A 19,539-nucleotide genomic window follows, 5' to 3' on the forward strand; every position below is an offset into this window, starting at 1 on the left:
TGATTGTAAAATTTTGAAAGATCCCATGTCTCCGGTGCTTGAAAAGGTGTATGATGGATATATGCACAATTCTGCTATCCCTCAGCCTAGAAACACAGCATATATTAAACTATTACCAAAACCAGGCAGAGACCAAAATGATGTAACAGCTTACCGCCCAATCTCATTAATACAGATTGAAAACGCATGGCCAAGATCATGGCAGACCGACTGGCTAGGATTCTGCCTTGTATGATCTCACCTTCTCAAATGGGGTTTGTTAAGGGTAGACAGGCTATCACCAATATCCGCAAAATACTGACAATCCTTGAACATATTAAAATCCATCCACTATCACACCTGTCTCCAGCAATACTGACAACAGACGCTGAAAAAGCCTTTGACAACATATCTTGGAGATGGTTGGAAGAGGTAATGAGCTAGATGGGCTTTGAAGGACCTTTTTGCTCCTATTTATGGAATTTGTATCAGTTGCCAATGACACAACTATATACACCAGGCTTCCTTTCTCCCAAATTCATATTGCAAAAGGGAATGAGACAAGGGTGTCCACTGTCGCCATTACTCTTTAACATTGCCATAGAGCCACTACTACATGTCATAGAGGGACATGCTAAGATACAGGGTATTAAAATATCTTACGCAACTGTCAAATCAATGTTTTTTGCAGATGACATCCTTCTTGCTTTGGCAAGACCTTTTGAAAACATTTTTCCTTCTAGAAACCTTTGGAAGAAACTCAGGATTCAAAGTCAACACTTCAAAATGTGAAATGCTAGATATCTCCCCGTGAGCGACCCTACGTAGTCTTGACCTCACAAAAATCCCTGTTAATCTGGTAACCACATCCATTAAATATTTGGGCATGCTTATAGGAAGAACCCCTAAATCTATTTACAACCTTAATTATCCTCCGTTGGTAACCAAAATGTTAACGGAACGCCGTAAATGGGACAATCGCCCCTTGTCTCTCTTGTAGGAAGATGTCACCTTATTAAAATGCTTAGTTTCCTAAGACTTCTTTACCCACTGCAAACTATTCCATTGATGTTAAAACGGGAGGACATGCGAAAACTTCAGTCAGCTTTTTCTGCTTTTATATGGAGGAAGAAACGCCCGCGCATTTCCCTAAATAAACTTATGCTCCCCAAGGATAGCGGTGGAATAAATTTTCCAGACATCTGTAGCTATAATTTAGCATGCCTCTTCCGTTACTCATTGGACTGGTTGCATGGCACCAGCTATTTCTTAAACCATAATTTGGAAGCCAATCTTCTCCACCCTTGGAATCTAAATGCTTTACTACACACAAGCTTTTTTAAACTCCCGTTGGTAGCCAGGAGATCTCTTCTGGTCAAAGATACCATTGCCACATGGAAAACCTTATGGAAGGCGTATGGGTTGCCCTTTCGACTAGCAAAACATATGGACCTGTGGAATTACCCAGAGTTTAGTGAAGGCCACAATAATAAGCTTTTTACACTCTGGCGTACTAGGAATATTGAAAAGCCAACACAACTATTACATCACCAAAAAACATGTCTTTAACAGAGCTCCAGATGCTTTTTGGCCCCCCTCCATCCCACTTTCTTCCGTATGGGCAGCTTTGGGGGGTTTTAGAAGATAGACTAATTAATGTAGCAAAGGAACATGCCACTAATGCACTTGACTTTTTCATACACTACCCTCCTAAGAAGAACTCCACCTCCACTTTGTATTTTCTCATCAGAAAAAAATCATGCAGATAAAGATTACCCCTCTCTCTTTCAAACATGGGCACAAGAACCAGAAGACACTGAGATTGGTGGGAAAATACTTGAAGACTGGGCTTCAGTTAAGAAAGCTATCATAAATGAAAGAAAGATGGAGTCACACCCTAAGCTAATACAAAGAGCCATTTATGGTTTTGATATCCCTCCTACCCCCCACACCCTAATGCCCCGGACCGCTTGCTTGCATGTTCTCAACCATGGACTGGCCTATTACATGGTATGTGGTCCTGCCCCAAAATCAAAAAATACTGGATAGATATTTAAACCCTCATACATAGAACATGGAAACATGTCTTACCGCTGTCCCCACAAACATACCTATTCCATTCTTCGCCACCCACAATAAAAATGACAAGACTGTCACACATTATTTTGTTTGTGAGTAAACGCTGTTTTTTACAATATTGGCTACAACCACAAGTCCCAGCAATATCGGATATTATAGAACACATGAATCCTCTTGAAGAATTTAACCGTCTGCTATAAGTGTCAAAAGTTGTTATAAGTTTGTACTCCCAAATTCTTCTGTGGCTTTGTAGTCAATTAACATTACAGGAAAAAGCTAAACATGCAGCTCTTTCTGGTATTTGAAAGAGGCATTTTTTAAGGTAGACAACCCCTTTAAAGACCTCATAATAAATCGATTTCTATGGTAATAGAGATACTATGGTAATAGAGATACAAAGCATTGAGGAGAACCACAAGTCCATCTTTGTTGGTATTGTTCAAACTCTGAAAAATATGTAATAAACTAAATGTGTGTAATATAGATATGTATGTGTCCTTACAAGAACTTGTGTCTTGGTCATAAAAATAATCTTGTAGTTCATCTTTTTCATAGGTTCTAATGTACATGCATTGACATCATAAATAAAAAGTGGTTTGTGCCATCAGTAGGTATGAAAGGATGCTTGTACTATCCACCCCGCATTCATACTTCTTCCTGTTCATCAATAAGCCTTTCACATTTTACCATCAGTAACTCTGTTAAGTCAATCAGGACTGGGCACACACATTTTTGGAGTTCTTTAGTGCTTTCCTTTGAAGGTGTTTTTCTCTCCTCTTGGTCTCCATAGCTTGTTTTCTTTTTTAGCAGGTACTATTTGCATCTCAGCTGTCAGACTCAGCATTTATAGAACATCAGAGGGCTTCACACAAGGCTAAAGATTTGCTGCACACACTGCTTACTGGGGAAAATATTTGTATTTTCTCTGGAAGTAAAAGACGTGTATATAAGGGGAACACATTTGTTGATATTGACACTAACTCAACTACTCTTGCATAAGGATCCTGAAAATCTGAAGGATTCTTTTATGTAAATTTCTTAAGTGCAAAAGCAGAACACAGATCTGGACAGCAAAAAATGTACCAGTACACGTAGGATTTCAGATAGAAAGATGAAGTGCAAATTCTGGAACATTAAACACTAAAGCTACAGAATGTTTGTGGGTGTAGCAAAACCTTGTTTCAAAAATCCCACAACATCATACATAGCCACCCATGTGTAAGGCACACTAGAAATGATTAAAATAACATTTGGAAAAGCGCGGATGTAACAGAGCTAAAGCGGTCATCAAACTTTTTTAGGTGCCTATATACAGCATATCATTAATTCCTAAGTAGATATACCTTCAATCCTATTCAGAATAATTAATACAGCAGCAAATACGACGACCGGTGTTACTATCTACTGTGGATTCGAAACTCTCTCTTTGCTACAATGTCTACTAAATTTGTTTCTTCATCTCCTTTTGCTAATGGGCTATGGCTTGTTTTACCTGATAACAAAACTGAGCAATAGACAACAAATATTATTTTACGTGCTCTGGGTTATGTACATTTGAACAAACATTAAAAATCCCCTTTTCATGTCTCTGGAGAATCTTTACTTTATGTGACTGAAAGGTCCTGGGAGGAAATGGCATGTACTATGTTGTATATACTAAATTTCCATGCTATCTGCTGATGGAAGACCATACACAAAAGCTAGTGTAAAACTATACCCTTCCATACAGAAATTCAGAGAAATCCTATGATCAATTTTGGTCTTCGGACCTAAGGCACTTTCCTTTACCTAACCCCTAGAACTGTCCTCTTTTCGCGCTTTCTTCTTTCTCACTCTCTTTTGTTTTCTAACCCAAATCTTATAAATATAAAGATATATAGGACTGGACTAAATGGGACAAGAGGGAAGGAGGTGGCGCTTAATGGGTCTTCTATGGGGGGGCTCCCACGACCAGGAGGAATGATTGGGCGAGACATAGAAAAAGTTGAAATGCTTGTCCATGTTATATACAAGCAAATGAAGGGATGGAATAAGGCATCAAACATAGTACTGTCAATACGGATGTGGAAAACGTCTCTGTATTTATAAAAATGTTGAACAGCTGATGTCCTATTTTAAAAAATGTTGAAAGTAATTTACATAAAACTATATCCTTGCATAAACTAATAACACTGTAAATTGTTATTTCACACTAAGTAGCATTCACAATTGTCCTCACCTCTTCTCATCTCAATCATGAGGCAGGATAGTATCTTCAAACCTATTAACCCCTGCCGGCCCATGCCTCTTCTACTGCCTGATGAATTTTATTGAGGGATGTCCGATAATGTCACAGGACACTGTGGCTGACAATATTATTGGGCACTGAAGCCTGCAAAGTTACAGTGCCCTGTGGCAATCTAAAAGGGGATAATATCACTGATCAAAAATACACGGTAAATGCCCCACAGGAATTAATAACACAGCAAAACGCTATCCCTTTAAAATATTTTTTTATGCCACTATACACTGGAGGGGGTGTTTTTGCATGACATTACGTGATACATCTAAACCGTGTATGTAGTGTGTATCGTAGCACAGTTTATATGTCAGGGCAGATGAGTACATGCGATGCTGCTGATGAGAACGGACGCCAATAATACATCACCTTGTTTGGGGTAATGCAGGCTTTATTGCCTGCTCTCTCCTGTAAGTTAACTGTGTTTTAATGCTCCCTTTATGACTGGAGTTTGGGAAATGTGTCAGAACTGGTGATTATCTAATTGCATGCTGACACATTGATTGTGAGACGTTTAGGGCTCCCGCACACGGCAGAGCCGGATTTCACATGCGTAATCTGTCCCTGGGAGCAGCGGCGTCCGCTTGTACCTGTCACTTTCAGTTTTCTTCTGTACTGCGGATGGCCCGCACGGCTCGCCGTCGGACAAGCGCAGTACAGATTTTTTTTTAAACTACTGCTTTCCCCATGTCATCGCTTAGCGATGACGCAGAATCTGCAACCTTTTCACAAAGTCATTGCGGAAGGGCTGCGTATCGGACGGCTTCCATTGACTTCAATGGAAGCTGTACGCGCGGAATCCATGGAAAACTGGAGCATGGTGTGACTTTTCCTCCGCTTGCAGAGACCACAATTGGTTTCCGCAAGTGTGTAGGAAGAATCGATTTCCCATAGCATGCTATGTGTGCTATTTTCTGAGGATCCGCGGTGCGGACGCCAGTCGCTGATTCCATAGCAAATAGTTGCCTGTGGGCAGGAGGCCTAATGCACATTTTCCATCCCATTAATAATTAATATTACTGGTTGTGGTTCATTGGTGTAGGTAATGATTTCACTTGCTTTCATGGAAGGATGTTTTGATTTATCTTGTGCATGGGTGTCTTACCACTTTTGCTGTTGGTATTTGTGAGGAAAACATTGTCATATGAATTATCAGGAGGTGGCTTCTTTTGTTACCATTAGAGACCACATAACATTGTATTGCCATTGTTTCATTGCCTAGGGCATAACAGGAAGGCGGAAGGGTAAGAATCCTGTACAGAGCCGCCCTTTTCAAGGCAATTACCCTGTCTAGGTGAGGGTGACAGATAGAGTATACCTAGGGTAAATTTGGGATTTCCACCCTTTTTTGGACCTGGTATAGATTTATGTGTGTTTCATGTGTTTCCATTTTATTGTGCTGTTTTCTGACCTCTCTGGATTTACAAATTACCCTAGTAGGAATTTAGGGGTTCAAAGAAGGGCAAATAAACTAATACATGGAATGACGGGACTGGAATACCCAGAGAGGCTATCAAAATTGGGATTATTTACTCTAGAAAAAAGAAGGTTAAGAGGCGACCAAATAACCATGTATAAGTACATGAGGGGACAACACATGGATCTCTCCCGCGATCTGTTTACACCCAGGACCATGACGGTAACAAGAGGACATCCGCTACGATTAGAGGAAAGTAGGTTTCATCACCAACATAGAAGGGGATTCTTTACTGTAAGAGCAGTTAGACTGTGGAACTCTCTACCGGAGGAAGTGGTGATGGCAAAATCCATAGAGGAGTTTAAAAGGGGACTTGATGTCTTTCTGGAGAAGAAGGATATTACAGGATATAAATATTAGGTTAAGTGTCAATCCTGGTATATAGGCAGGTAGGAACTATTAGGGGTTGATCCAGGGAACAGTCTGATTGCCATTAGGGAGTTGGGAAGGAATTTTCCCCCCAAAAGGGCTAATTGGCTTCTGGCCCTGGGGTTTTTTGCCTTCCTCTGGATCAACACGGTAGGATAGACAGGCTGGACTAGATGGACATTGTCTTCATTCGGCCTTACATACTAATGTTACTATGTAAGGGCCGTTAGAAAATGGGACATCGTCAGATAATTATATACCCTACAATAACTCCCATTCCTTTGTTGCTTTTCAAGGGATATACAAGAAAAAACACAGAGGCTTGCATATATTACTTAGTACAGTATTAACCATGTAATATATACAGTAGAAGAGAAAAAAAAGCATACTTTTCTTTTTTATGCTTTTTTAATGGTGCATTTGGTGTGCCTTGTGCTTAACAACATCCCATAGTTCCAAATGTGGGGTGCATTTAAATATATACATTCTGTATTTTGTATATATTTTAAACATAAAATGTATTGCATCGGCTGAAGAACAATTGTACATATCCAAGCTGTAACATTGTGACTGGCCCTTTGCCTGCAGGTGTGCCTTGCATTGGCACAGATTTGTTTCCAGCATAGTTTGATGTTGTGTTAATAGCTTGTTGATGCTAACATATGCACAGTATTCTCTTTGTATGTTTGCTTTCATCCGTGCCAACCTGGGAGGATGTATTTCTGCTGGCAGCTGAACATCTCACCGCTTTCTTATGTAAGGCTTTTGGATAAACTAAGTGAATTGAGATCTAGTCTCTATTCCCGCTAAAACCAGAGAGGTCAACACAGGGGAAAAGTCCTCTAGCGTATGAAACGTTCTCCTACTCTGTGATGTTCCTTTTTCAAATATTTACTTTGAAGTATATCATGGAATCTTTAGATGTTGGCTGGGAACATTTCTTTTTGGGTGGTTACCAGTTTATTTACCTTGTGATTTCACCAGGGCATCGGCATCAATATGCAATGCCACTCACACTTGTTTAGAGCAATGATTTATAATTACAGGGCATTTTGTAATACTAAGATGTTGTCATTAGATTTTCTTTACTGAATACCAACAGATGAGAAGCAGATGATAAAACGGTAGATCATTATATTTAAGTGAGATGTACTTATTTACTTCTGCCTGTTCATAGATGCATTCCAAGGCGAACACAGGTATTAATTCGGAATATTATAAAATATAAGACAAATGGTGCAAGAGATATATCAACACTAAATCAGTTCCATGTGGTTACAATCCAGTGAGATTGGAGACCAAAGCAATGTGGATAATTCATTGTCGTATTCCTCCAACCCCTCCCTAGTGTTCCAGACTTGATGACACAAGGCGTTGTCTTGTTGAAAGGTGGCACTGTGGATAGGAAAGACTACCTGGATATATGGGTACAACTAATAGGTCCCTGTAGCATTCACCATTCGAGGAATGTGGTATGATAATGCATGGTCCTAGGCCATGCTGGAAAATGCCATGATACCACAATCACCAGCCTGTTGAACCCTAACAGTACACCCATGAGATATGGCTTCATGCACTTAATACTAGATGCGGACCCTGCACCCGTATTGTTCAGCAGGAAACAGGACTTGTCATTCCAGATAGCCTTCTGCTATGTGTCTAATGTCCATTGGTGTCTTTCCTGGGCCCTTGCATGGCATTGTTGGCAATGACATGAGGTCATCAGTGGCACTCTTGTCGGCCTTTAGCTATTGAACTCCAGTTGACACAAGGTACACCGCCTGGTAATTTGTCTAACTTTCTCACTGCTTTACTGATAGTCCACTGTAGTATGCTATTGCTGAGATACCAGGCTTGCCACCCGATGATCACTTCTAGAATCAACCAAACATGGCTCGCCACTGTGATCTTTTGTCTGATGTCTATTAATGGTTCAACTAGTCCAGGTACACTCTTGATACTGTGGTTTGGGAACAGCCAACAATCTGCAAAGTAACTCAATGACCTCTAAATGTTGGCTTTTGCTGCGCAGAGAAGAGGCCAGTGCATTATCTGAGAGCAGATCGTAATGCGACCATCATGTGGCACTGCGTTACTGATCCCAAGATGCCATGCACCAGCTATTCCTAGTGTAGTGATCATTCAGTGTAGGACATACTACAGCAGCGGGTTCTTTCCATCAGTCATCAGAGGATTGAGAATCAGATATACACTCAGCAGAGGGAACAAATACAGGATGCAAATCATATGATAGCAGCTTATTCTGAAAAGTTAGGTAAAGGTTAGTATTGTTTGTGCTAAGACATTGTCAGTCACTTTATTGGAGTCTTTCTACAGAGGGTTCTAAAATATAGATGATCGTACTTCAAGCATCTAATAGTGTAAATGAAATCCATTATCTTCTATACGCTTTATGAGTGATCCTAAGAGGGCCCTCACACTTGTGATAAAATTGTACGATTTTCATGCAATGCGAAAGTGAGTAAAAACACAGAATTATGACAACAATGATTTTCAATGGTTTTATTCCCATTTGCAATGTTTTCACTCCTGCGATGTTGCAATAACAAAAATGTCCTATCTCTCTGCGTTTTGCAATTTTTTTATCGCCCATGTTTCCCTATGGAGCCTCCTTTTTATTGCATTGCAAGGCATGAACTTGCGATTTTCGGTTGCGATTTTGCAGTGATTTTCTCGCGGCAAAATCATGTTCGCCAGTGTGAAGGAGCCCTAAGGGTGCTTTCACACTTGCGATAAAATCATGCGATCCGAGAGTTTGTGACAATGCAGAATTATGAAACCAATGATTTTCAATACCTTCATTCCCATTTGTGATATTTTCACTCATGCGATGTTGCAAAAAAAATAGCAGCATGTCCTATTTTTTTGTGTTTTGCTATTTATTTTTTCATTGACTGTGTTTCCCTATGGAGCCTCTTTTTGCAATTTTCGTGCAATGCGTTTTTTAGAAAGTCCTATTGACTTTTGCGCTAGTAAATCGTGCGATGTTTATCCAGGGCAGCAGCGATGCAATGCGAGATTATTCTCAGGAAAAAGCATCCCTGACACTCAAAAATTGCGGGAACAAGAACGCGATTTTCTCACGGCCTATGTGTTGATGGTAAGCAAACATACTCTGTGAGGTAGATGATTTTCATAAATAATAGCTGGAAGGTAAAATGAAGTAATCACTCCCTGGAAACACCCTTTATAATTTGTTAATTACACAAGTACACAAAATTCCAGCAAAACATTCCCAGATGTGCTGTGAGCATTGCATTAATAGACATTTCCTTTTTTTCATGTGTTCAGAATTGTCTATTAGTATGCAGTTAGGTAATTCTTTGTGCTGGTTCAATTATTGTTTTTATACCGTGGTGATCCTTAAAGGGGTTGTCCCGCGCCGAAACGGGTTTTTTTTTTTTCAACCCCCCCCCCGTTCGGCGCGAGACAACCCCGATGCAGGGACGTACAGACAGCTTACCGGAGCGCTTACCTTAATCCCCGCGCTCCGGTGACTTCTATACTTACCTGTGAAGATGGCCGCCGGGAACCTCTTCCTCCGTGGACCGCAGCTCTTCTGTGCGGTCCACTGCCGATTCCAGCCTCCTGATTGGCTGGAATCGGCACGTGACGGGGCGGAGCTACACGGAGCCGCTCTCTGGCACGAGCGGCTCCATAGAAGACTGCTGAAGACCCGGACTGCGCAAGCGCGGCTAATTTGGCCATCGGAGGCCAAAAATTAGTCGGCACCATGGAGACGAGGACGCCAGCAACGGAGCAGGTAAGTAAAAAACTTTTTATAACTTCTGTATGGCTCATAATTAATGCACAATGTATATTACAAAGTGCATTATTATGGCCATACAGAAGTGTATAGACCCACTTGCTGCCTCGGGACAACCCCTTTAAGTGTATTTGTGTTATACTTTGGTGTGGCCACTGAAGTCACTTACTAAAAAAGATACTCTCTATTGGGCCTATTCTCACATCTTTAATTCTTTGCTGTTATGCTTTGCCAAAGTCTATCCTATTCACAATAGACTCCTTTTTCACCTTCTTTCTTGCTGCTCTTTCAAGATGCCAATAGACCTTCAATAACTGTTGGACAAATGGTCAGACAACTGCTTCCACCAGTAACCCCATGCGCACGAATATTCGACTCAACCAAACATTTATGTGTTTAGAAAGTTATGCCACAGCCGGACAGTTCTGGCAGCTGCTTACAGCAAAAGCCTCAGATGTAGAAATTTAACATCCTCGCTCCTTCTTTCTCCCGACATCATCTGCAGGGAGAAAGTAGAGCAGCTGCCATATATATTCGATAATCATCCAGCTACACCATTATCTGAGGGTTCGGACAACTAAACTCTAATTCATATGAGGGCTTTTACTTCATTATTTAAGCCCTTCCCGACAATTCATCCCGCGATCGCCGGCAGCCCATTGCTTTCAATGGAGCCGGCTGTATTGCCGGCTCCATTGAATTCAATGGACTAACATCTGCCGGGAGAAGTGAGTATATTTTTTTTTTATTTTTACACATTTCTGGATGAATTGCAGGGAAGGGCTTATATGTTTAAGCCCTTCCCGACAATTCATCCCGTGATCACCGGCAGCCCATTGCTTTCAATGGAGCCGGCTGTATTGCCGGCTCCATTGAATTCAATGGTCAGTGCTCGTTTAATCGAGACGAGTACCGCGTGGTGCTCGTCTCGAGTAACGAGCATCTCGAGCACCCTAATACTCGAACGAGCATCAAGCTTGGACGAGTATGCTCGCTCATCTCTATTGATTATCCTTGCTCTGCTGTTTTACTAACAAACCCAATATATATCTAAAATTGCTAGAATGAGGAATCCACTGCAGTTTATCCACTAAATGTTACTAAACAAAACCTTTCTTGGAAGATATGAAAATTGTTGAAGCCCTGAAGGGCTGCTTTAAAATGTTACAGAATCCCAACTAATAGCCACATACAGAACAGAACATGGTGTAAGAGAGCAAATCTCATAGCTTTGGAATTCAGAGCTCAAGGGGAAAGCCTGCTCTCCGTAAGCGACGTCACTATGAACAGGAAAGCATTGTGTGCTGGTGATGTCACGTCAGGAAACCAGAGCCTCATCAAACATATCAGTTCAACTTGGAGGGAAATGTACTAACGCTAATGTACTGTAATTAATGTCCTTTGGGAGGACCTGGTACAAAGATGCCTGGTAGATATTGATGGAGGGAACCGCTATATTTGCCATCACATAGAGCTTAATAACTGCTAGAGCAGATATGATTAATCGTTAGTATCCTACAAATAATGCAGAGCAAAATAAATACCTGTAAATTAAATCAGATATTGTTTCCCAGTGTAAATTTTACCCTTGCTACATGATAACAATGTTATAGACTTAAACATTTAACATTTTCTACATAGATTCAGCTAGAATTTCTGTAATAGTGATAGAATGCAAACTGTAGACTGAGCAATACTGTTGTAAGAGATTACCAAACTGTATGGCAGGCACAGGTTTTGGTGAATACTTTTGCCAATCTGTCACATGGCAATTGACTGAAAGAGTTGGGGTAGTTGGCGTTAGCCAACCTGTTACCCACCTTTACTATACACCACTGGATGTGAAGTCCACTGAGATAGCATATATAGATCAAATTATAGCATGACCAGACTATCACTGCCGAGTTATCTTCAAAACCAGCAGCAAGGTTGGGACAAGGCAGTGGCTGAAAGGCTAAACTCAGACCCCAAAGTTCACCATGATAACTTTAGAATGGACCACTATTCATGTAATTGCACTATAGGGAAGAACTTGTCAGACACCAGGAAGAAGTAACTCCTTGGACACAGCATTCAATTGGTTGCACAGAAAGGCAAAGCATTTGTCTTTTTTGTGTCTTTCCCCCCCCCAAATGTTTGTCCCTAAGGGATTGCCCACTCCATCTACCTTTTATTCTACCAATGATCAAGTGGTCTTATCTGAGATTGAAATGTGCTTTTAAGATGTTAGATGCTGTGTGATTGTGGCAAAACATAAAATACTTACTGTGAACACATTTCTTCCTAGTTAAACCAGTTGGATAAGGCTGCTGAAGCTGCACATACTTTCTTCATGGCCAACCCAGAGCATATGGAAGTACAGCAAAATTTAAAGAGCTACCAAGACAAATCTCAGGCACCACTGATTGACAGAGAAAGACGTATATATATGGTAAGTACACATCCTTCCTTGATTTAGCATCCGGCCTAACGCCCACTTTGACGCATGACAAGGTATAGAGTACAGTGGAGTCCGACAGTGTGAACACTGTTGGATAGAAGCACCATCAAATGTTTCCTATTAAGAAGTACTTCCCAATGACAATCTTGCACTCATTTCCAGTCCATCTGACTATAGATTTCCATGCCTTCTCATTTTGGAGCTCATTAGACAATGTCACTATTTTCACAGTCTCTCTATTCTCCATAATACTTGAACGATTCAACTTTTTTCCACTATCACTGCCCCCAATTGTAGTAAAAGTAACACTTACACAGACAAATGACATGTAAAGAAAATATCTAAGTGTGTACATGAGGAAATGTCTAGGACTCACCGCTGGCTATGTTAGAGCTAGGCCTCAGCTATTTATTATTCCTAAACGTTATTCCCTCAAGCCTACTAATGTTAATGACTTCAGGGCCAGGACCTGAAGTATGGCTGGAGCAGAGCTGTTACTGACAGCTAACAGCCACTATCACATTCGGCTTTGATTGTGGTAGTTAACCGTTTACATTCTGCAGCAAAGCTGACCGTGCATCTAAACAGTTCGTCGGGGGGGCCTTCCCACACCACATTGGCACATTCAGCAGCACAATTTGAGAGTGTAAATGGGCTATCACATGGCTGCTATGCATAGATACCCAGAGCTTGAAAGGCAGCATGAAAAATCACTACTTTAGTATTGCAGTATATAATAGGAGCAATCAGAGGATCACAAGTTCAAATTCCCTGTGAGGACTGAATAAATGTTTAACAAAGGTTTAACAAAGTTTTGAACAGCGTGGACAGCGGAGAGTTCTGGATGGAATATATGTCTCGTCCAGACACTTGTACTGGGCGAGGTAGAATCCAGTCCAGGTCTTCCTGGTTGGTTTCCAGTTGCTCAACTGTGAGTAGCTAGACTCCTTACTGTGGCATAAAAGGCTGCCAAGTTAGGCAGTGCGTATCAGTGAGTTGAGGAGCAAGAACATCACAGGAAGAGCTCCTGACCTGGTGGGAGTAATGTTTACCCTTCTGCCCGGCTGCAGCCTAGTGGGCAGCTATTTAAACATCTTCCAGGCTTTTTGATCTAAAGACTGTTTATCATCTTTCTGCTGCAAACTGCTGGTACATATGTTGTCAGAATAAACTGACTTATTCTTGGAGGCAGGGGCGTACCTAAAGGCTCAGGGGCCCGGGTACAAACGTTCGTAATCGAACGTTTATCAAAATTTGACCCGAAACACAATTATACACGGTTCTGGTTCACTCAACACTACTCAGGACCCCCCAGGTGATAAAGACTTAGTTCAGCTGAACTACAGAAGTACCAGGTATTGAGACTTGTAATACTGACAATAAATCGGGCCCATATTACCTCAATATGAAACTAACCTTGATGACATCAACACAGTACATCAGTATAAAGGTCTTTTGAAAGCAAAAATTCCCTTTGGTCATGCAAGAATGATCTTTCACTGAGGAAACCACCTCTCACCCACTCTTCATTGTGCCTCGTATCATCACTTTCACTGATTCAAAAGAGCTTGACTGCTCCTCCATTAAAAGGTTCATTGCTCACACAGATTGCAAATTCCAGGGAATGGCTCTGGATATACACTATTAGACAAATGGTACTAAACAAATGGAACGAATTAAAAACTAACTATGACTTGCGAAAATGTTAAGTCAAGCATGGAGGCCGTGAGCCAAAAAATATACCTGATCTCATGCTTCACATGGGCTATTATTGAGTCTTTGTTCATAGATTGACACTCTTTACAGATTTGTTTTCCTTGAATTGATATTGGCTTTAGTTGGTATCTTTGGACTTAAATTTCACTTTTTTTTGTCATTCCATATCAAGTCTGTGCACAGTTGTATAATCCATTCTATGTTAAGTTGGAATGGTGCCTATCGAAAGAAAAAGACATATTAGCGAATACTCAAAAATCATTACACTGTCAGGCATTCCCAACAGTTATGTGTAATAACATTACGCGTTTTAGCTGACTCTGCCGCCTCTCAAAATACAATACTTTCACTGCTCATTGCCTGAAAATATATTTTGCGTGGTTCAACAGATGGAAATTACATTTCCTATTTAAATCATTCTGGAAACTAAAGTGGAAAAACCAAATCAGTTGTGAGCATTATGTCATATGTAGTTGGTCCCCCAGTTAAATAAGCAGTCAGCAGTTTGTAGGGAGAGCGGAACTATCCCAGACATTATCTTTATACAGTCTCAACAGCTTTGCACCTATCCATCTGTATCAGAGCCTATAAACGCTGCCAATCTCATTTTTGTCTGTAGAAGTGCAATGTAAACCTTGGACAGAATGAACCTGCTGTCATATGGAAGAACAACTTACTCCACTCTCTGTATTGGAAAAGCATAGTGCTGCAACATCTACCATAACCACCAACGTAATAGACGTGGGATCATCCGATAAGAACACTGTTATAAATCGTTAACGCAGCAAATATTTTAGCACAAAATAGGATCTTGTAACCACTGGGTAACACCGACATGGAAAAGGATCTGGAGATTTTAGTTAACAGTAAGCTTAAGTGGAGCAACCAGTGTCAGGCAGCTGCTGCCAAGGCAAATAGGATTCTGGGTGCATCAGAAGAGGTCTAGGGGCACATGACGAGAACATCGTTCTTCCTCTTTACAAGTTACTGGTCAGACCACGCATGGAATATTGTGGACAGTTTTGGACACCAGTACTCAAGAAGGACATATCAGAGCTTGAGCGGGTTCAAAGGCGGGCAACTAAAGTAATAAATGGAATGGGTGGACTACAATACCCAGAGAGGCTATCAAAATTGGGGTTATTTACTTTAGAAAAAAAGATGAGTGAGTGGTAACCTAATAACTATGTATAAATATATCAGGGGACAATACAGAGATCTCTCCCATCATCTGTTTATACCCAGGACTGTGACTGTAATAAGAGGGCATCCTCTGTATCCAGAGGAAAGAAGGTTTCTACACCAAATTAGAAGCGGGTTCTTTACTGTAAGAGCAGTGAGACTGTGAAATTCTCTGCCTGAGAACGTGGTGGTGGCAAATTTGATAAAAGAGTTCAAGAAAGTCCTAGACACCTTTCTTGAGCGTTACAATGTTATATGTTGTAATCACTAATTACCTCAGATGGGTTGTTGATCCAGGGATTATTCCTATTGCCATATTAGAGTCAGGAAGGAATTTTTTTCCCTTGAATGGGGAAAATTGGCTTCTACCTCATTGGAGTTTTTTTGCCTTCCTTTAGATCAACATGGGGGAGAAATAGGCTGAACTGGATGGACATATGTCTTTACATACTATGTTACTAGACTACATTTTTAAGGTTCTTTTTACTATTTCCCCAAATATTATAACAGTAACGATTATTACAGTTGTGACTATTTCCTTGGCCTGTGACCTCATGCTCATTGGCCACATGACCTTTATACAGCTCAATCCCATTCAAATGGATTGAGCTGTAATACCAGGCACCACCACTAGGAAATGAACAGCCCCACGCCTAGTATACAATGAAAAAGCCACAGCGCTCACCCAAATGTCACGCATCTTCAAACAGCTGATTGGCAGGAGTGCACACAGTTGGGCCTCGCGGTTCTGATTTTGATGATCTATCCTAGAAAAAAGTCTCAGAAAACCCCTTTGAGGTTCCTTAAAGGTCTTCAGAACTTGAAAATCAGGACTACTTTTGTTCTTTAGATCCTGTATAGTGTTCTTTGTTGATCATGTCCTCAAATTTATCTTCTAATAGTTACTCCTATACAAAGAATCAACTAATATTTGTCATTTTTTTACTGTTAGGATGAATACCAAACAGGTATAAAGTTATATGACCAAGAGCAATATGAGGAAGCTATCAATCACTTTGAAGAAGCCCTGAAAGGCTATTACCGAGCTGACATCGAATGCAGAACGATGTGTGGGGGACCACAAAAATTTGATGAGTATGAATATGTGGACTACCGTGCAACATTATATGAAGGCATTGCAGGTAACTGTGGCGCATAACACAGAATACTGTCAATATTTAAAAATATAAAAATTCAACAGCGATTTAAGGGCACATAATGTGACCGAGGAAAACGCCACAGGTGCTTTTGTGGAAAGTGTCTTCTGATAACCCAATATCACTTTTTATGAGTGAGTTAGTCCTTACAACATAGTAAGGGTTTTTTGCCTTTGCGATATTGAATGGATTCTATACAGTATATACAGACATGTCAAAGGTCATAGGGTAGCAGTAGGTAGATTAATTTATGAAGTAGCGATACCTCATGTAACAGTTTGGGAACGCCCACACATGTATAAGCTATGAGGTGTTATCTTGTAAGGGAGATTGAACACTGAACACAGACCAGCATGCCCATGCTAAGGCAGTGTCAATCAGAGCTCCGACATGTCATGATAGTGGGTGCCATACAGATGGTACATCCCATTTCAAAATTGTGCAGGTATTTAACATTCCTCATTCCACAGTGTCACATTTGTACCAGGAATACTTAATTGATGGCATTACCAGCCATAGTGGACAACGAGAGTGGAGACATCTAGCTAGAAATTCCCATGATAGCAGACAAGGCCCTACACACATATTCCACATATCAGCACAGAGTTCTTTTGCTTCTATGGGATATAGGAGAAGAAGACCCACCATAGTGCCTCTGTTATCACCACGAGACAGAACACAGTACCTAACTTAGGCTCATGAAGTTGCCAACTGAACCCTAGAAAACTGGCAATATATGGCATAGTCCCATGGGTCATGGTACAAATGTTTCGGGTTGATGATAAGGTTTGTGTCTGGCCCAGACTCCATTTAGCCATGTGACCCCGTTTTTAACAAGACACTGTGCAAGTGGGTAGTGGTTTCATACAGATGTGAGGTGTGTGGTCATGGCATGGCTTGGATCCACTGGTCCTCCTAAACACGTCATCAACCTGTGCCTACTATGTTTCACTGCTTGGTGACCATTTACAGCCCTTTGGGCTCAGTCACATGGGCGTTTTTGCGCACGATTTGCGGATCGCATAACGGATGCGCATCCGCAAATCGCGTGACCGAGGCCGACGATTCGCTGAAAAATCTGCACCTAGCAGCGTTTTCAGCGAAAGGGCCGAGCGCTGCCCACTATCCTCTGCCACAGTTGTGGCAGAGGAGAACAGTGTTCACCCATTGAATGTTCGCTATTGAATGACAGCTGAGAGCTGCCTCTGATTGGTCCCTGCGCTCAGCCAATCAGCGGCAGCACTCACTCACCCATTCATGAATTCATGAATGGGTGAGTGAAAGCTGCCTCTGATTGGCTGAGGGCTGTGACCAATCAGAGGTAGCCCATTCAGCAGGCGGGGATTTTAAATCCCTGCCTGCTGAATACTACAGAGAGCTGTTCAGGAGAACTGCCGGCCGGACACGGCTGAACTCCGGCTGCAGCAAAAAGGTGAGTATACTTTTTTTTTTATTTTTACACATTTTCAGGATGCTTTACAGGGAAGGGCTTATATTTTAAGCCCTTCCCGAAAATTCCTCCAGCGCTTGCCGGCAGCCCATTGCTTTCAATGGAGCCGGCTGTATTGAGCACATATACAAGCACCAATTTGCGCAGAACGCAGTTACATGCATTCTGCGAATCGGTGTGTCATATAATTATCGGCACATCCGCATCAAAAACGGACATGTGACCGATCCCATTGCTATGCATTGGGTATATATATCTGCAGATCGTAAGCGCGTCTGCAAATTGGACCAAAAAACGTCTGTGTGACCGAGACCTCTCACTGACTTTATGTACCACCAGGATGATGGGATACTTTAGCAGGATAGTATACTGTGCCATCAGGCCCAAATTGTTTAGAATTGGTTTGATGAGCATTTTGGATAATTCCTATAAATATTGTTCACCAAACATGGAACCAATTGAGCATTCAAGGGATGTGTTTGAGAGGTCTATTCACATCCAATGCCTACAAATATGACAAAGTTGTGATTTGGATATCCAGATAGCATGGTTCAACATCCCTCCAGACGTTGTCCATTCACTTGTGGAATCTATGCCTCATTAAGTTGTTGGACTTCATTAGTTCCTGTCCCAAGACTTTTAGCATGTCAGTTTTTATCACGGGAATAAAACTTTAGTATGTGATCTACTGGTTTAGAAATGTTTATTTCCTTTCATTATAGCGCTCAACATAAATCTGTATTTGAAAAGTGTATATACAGAAGTTCTCTGTTTCCCCCAAAATAAGACAGAGCCCAGAACTTCCAACCCTTATTATTACTCACACAAGTGCTCAGATCTTTGTTGTTATTGGCGTTTTACTGTGTATTCTGAGCAGCAAAAACGCAGACAAAGCACTCAAGCACCAACACAGGGTCTCTTCATGGTTACTGCAGTCCCTCCTCCACGAATCAAAGGCTGTGATTGCTTCTCTGAGAACTGCATCGATTGCCTGAGCCATGGACTGTGGAAATCGTGCCAGGGCTCTGGAGAGTAACGGGAAGGACCTGGACCGAGTCTACTTATTAAGTGGCTAGGATGACCTGCAATTGCATTTCTACGGCCCTTTTTACCATCCTTAAAGCATTCCTATTAATTTTTTTAAATGAACTGTAACTAAGGCTTATTGTTGGGGTAGGGCTTATATTTCAAGCCTCCCCGAAAATCCTGAAAAATCATGCTAGGGCTTATTTTTGAGGTAGGTCTTATTTTAGGGGAAACGAGGTATAAGACTCTACTCACATCTTCGTTGGGCTCTGATGCAGATCAGGCAGAAAATGGCATACAAAATAGTGCAGAATGCTGTACTATTTTCACTAGTAAAATATCAGAGGTAATGCCTGATGATGGACAAACCCAAATATAACCATAATGGTCCATGTAGCACAATTGGCGTCTAGCATATGCTGTATCTTCCAGTTCTCCATTTTTCAGCTCTAAGGACAGAGCCAAACAACGGAAAGTCATAGCGCTGGTGTGAACCTGGGATAGCCATTTTCTATTTGAAACAGAAAGGAAATAATAAAGATTAAAGGGGTTTTCCACTGAAATAATATTGATGACCTATCTTTAGGGTAGGTCATCAA

At 41.2% G+C, this 19,539-nt stretch overlaps 1 protein-coding gene across 2 annotated transcripts in view; it reads left to right on the forward strand.

Annotated features, from left to right (window-relative positions):
• The window catches only part of P3H2 (prolyl 3-hydroxylase 2), a 168,072-nt gene that overhangs the window by 99,174 nt on the left and 49,359 nt on the right, over positions 1-19,539 (forward strand). For both annotated transcript variants that reach the window (XM_066602103.1, XM_066602111.1), the window contains exons 2-3: positions 12,257-12,400; positions 16,260-16,449. In XM_066602103.1, coding sequence (XP_066458200.1) covers positions 12,257-12,400; positions 16,260-16,449 — 334 coding nt within the window. The remainder of the gene's footprint in view (positions 1-12,256; positions 12,401-16,259; positions 16,450-19,539) is intronic.

This window comes from Eleutherodactylus coqui, chromosome 1 (genome assembly GCF_035609145.1).
Source record: "Eleutherodactylus coqui strain aEleCoq1 chromosome 1, aEleCoq1.hap1, whole genome shotgun sequence".
Lineage (NCBI taxonomy): Eukaryota > Metazoa > Chordata > Amphibia > Anura > Eleutherodactylidae > Eleutherodactylus > Eleutherodactylus coqui.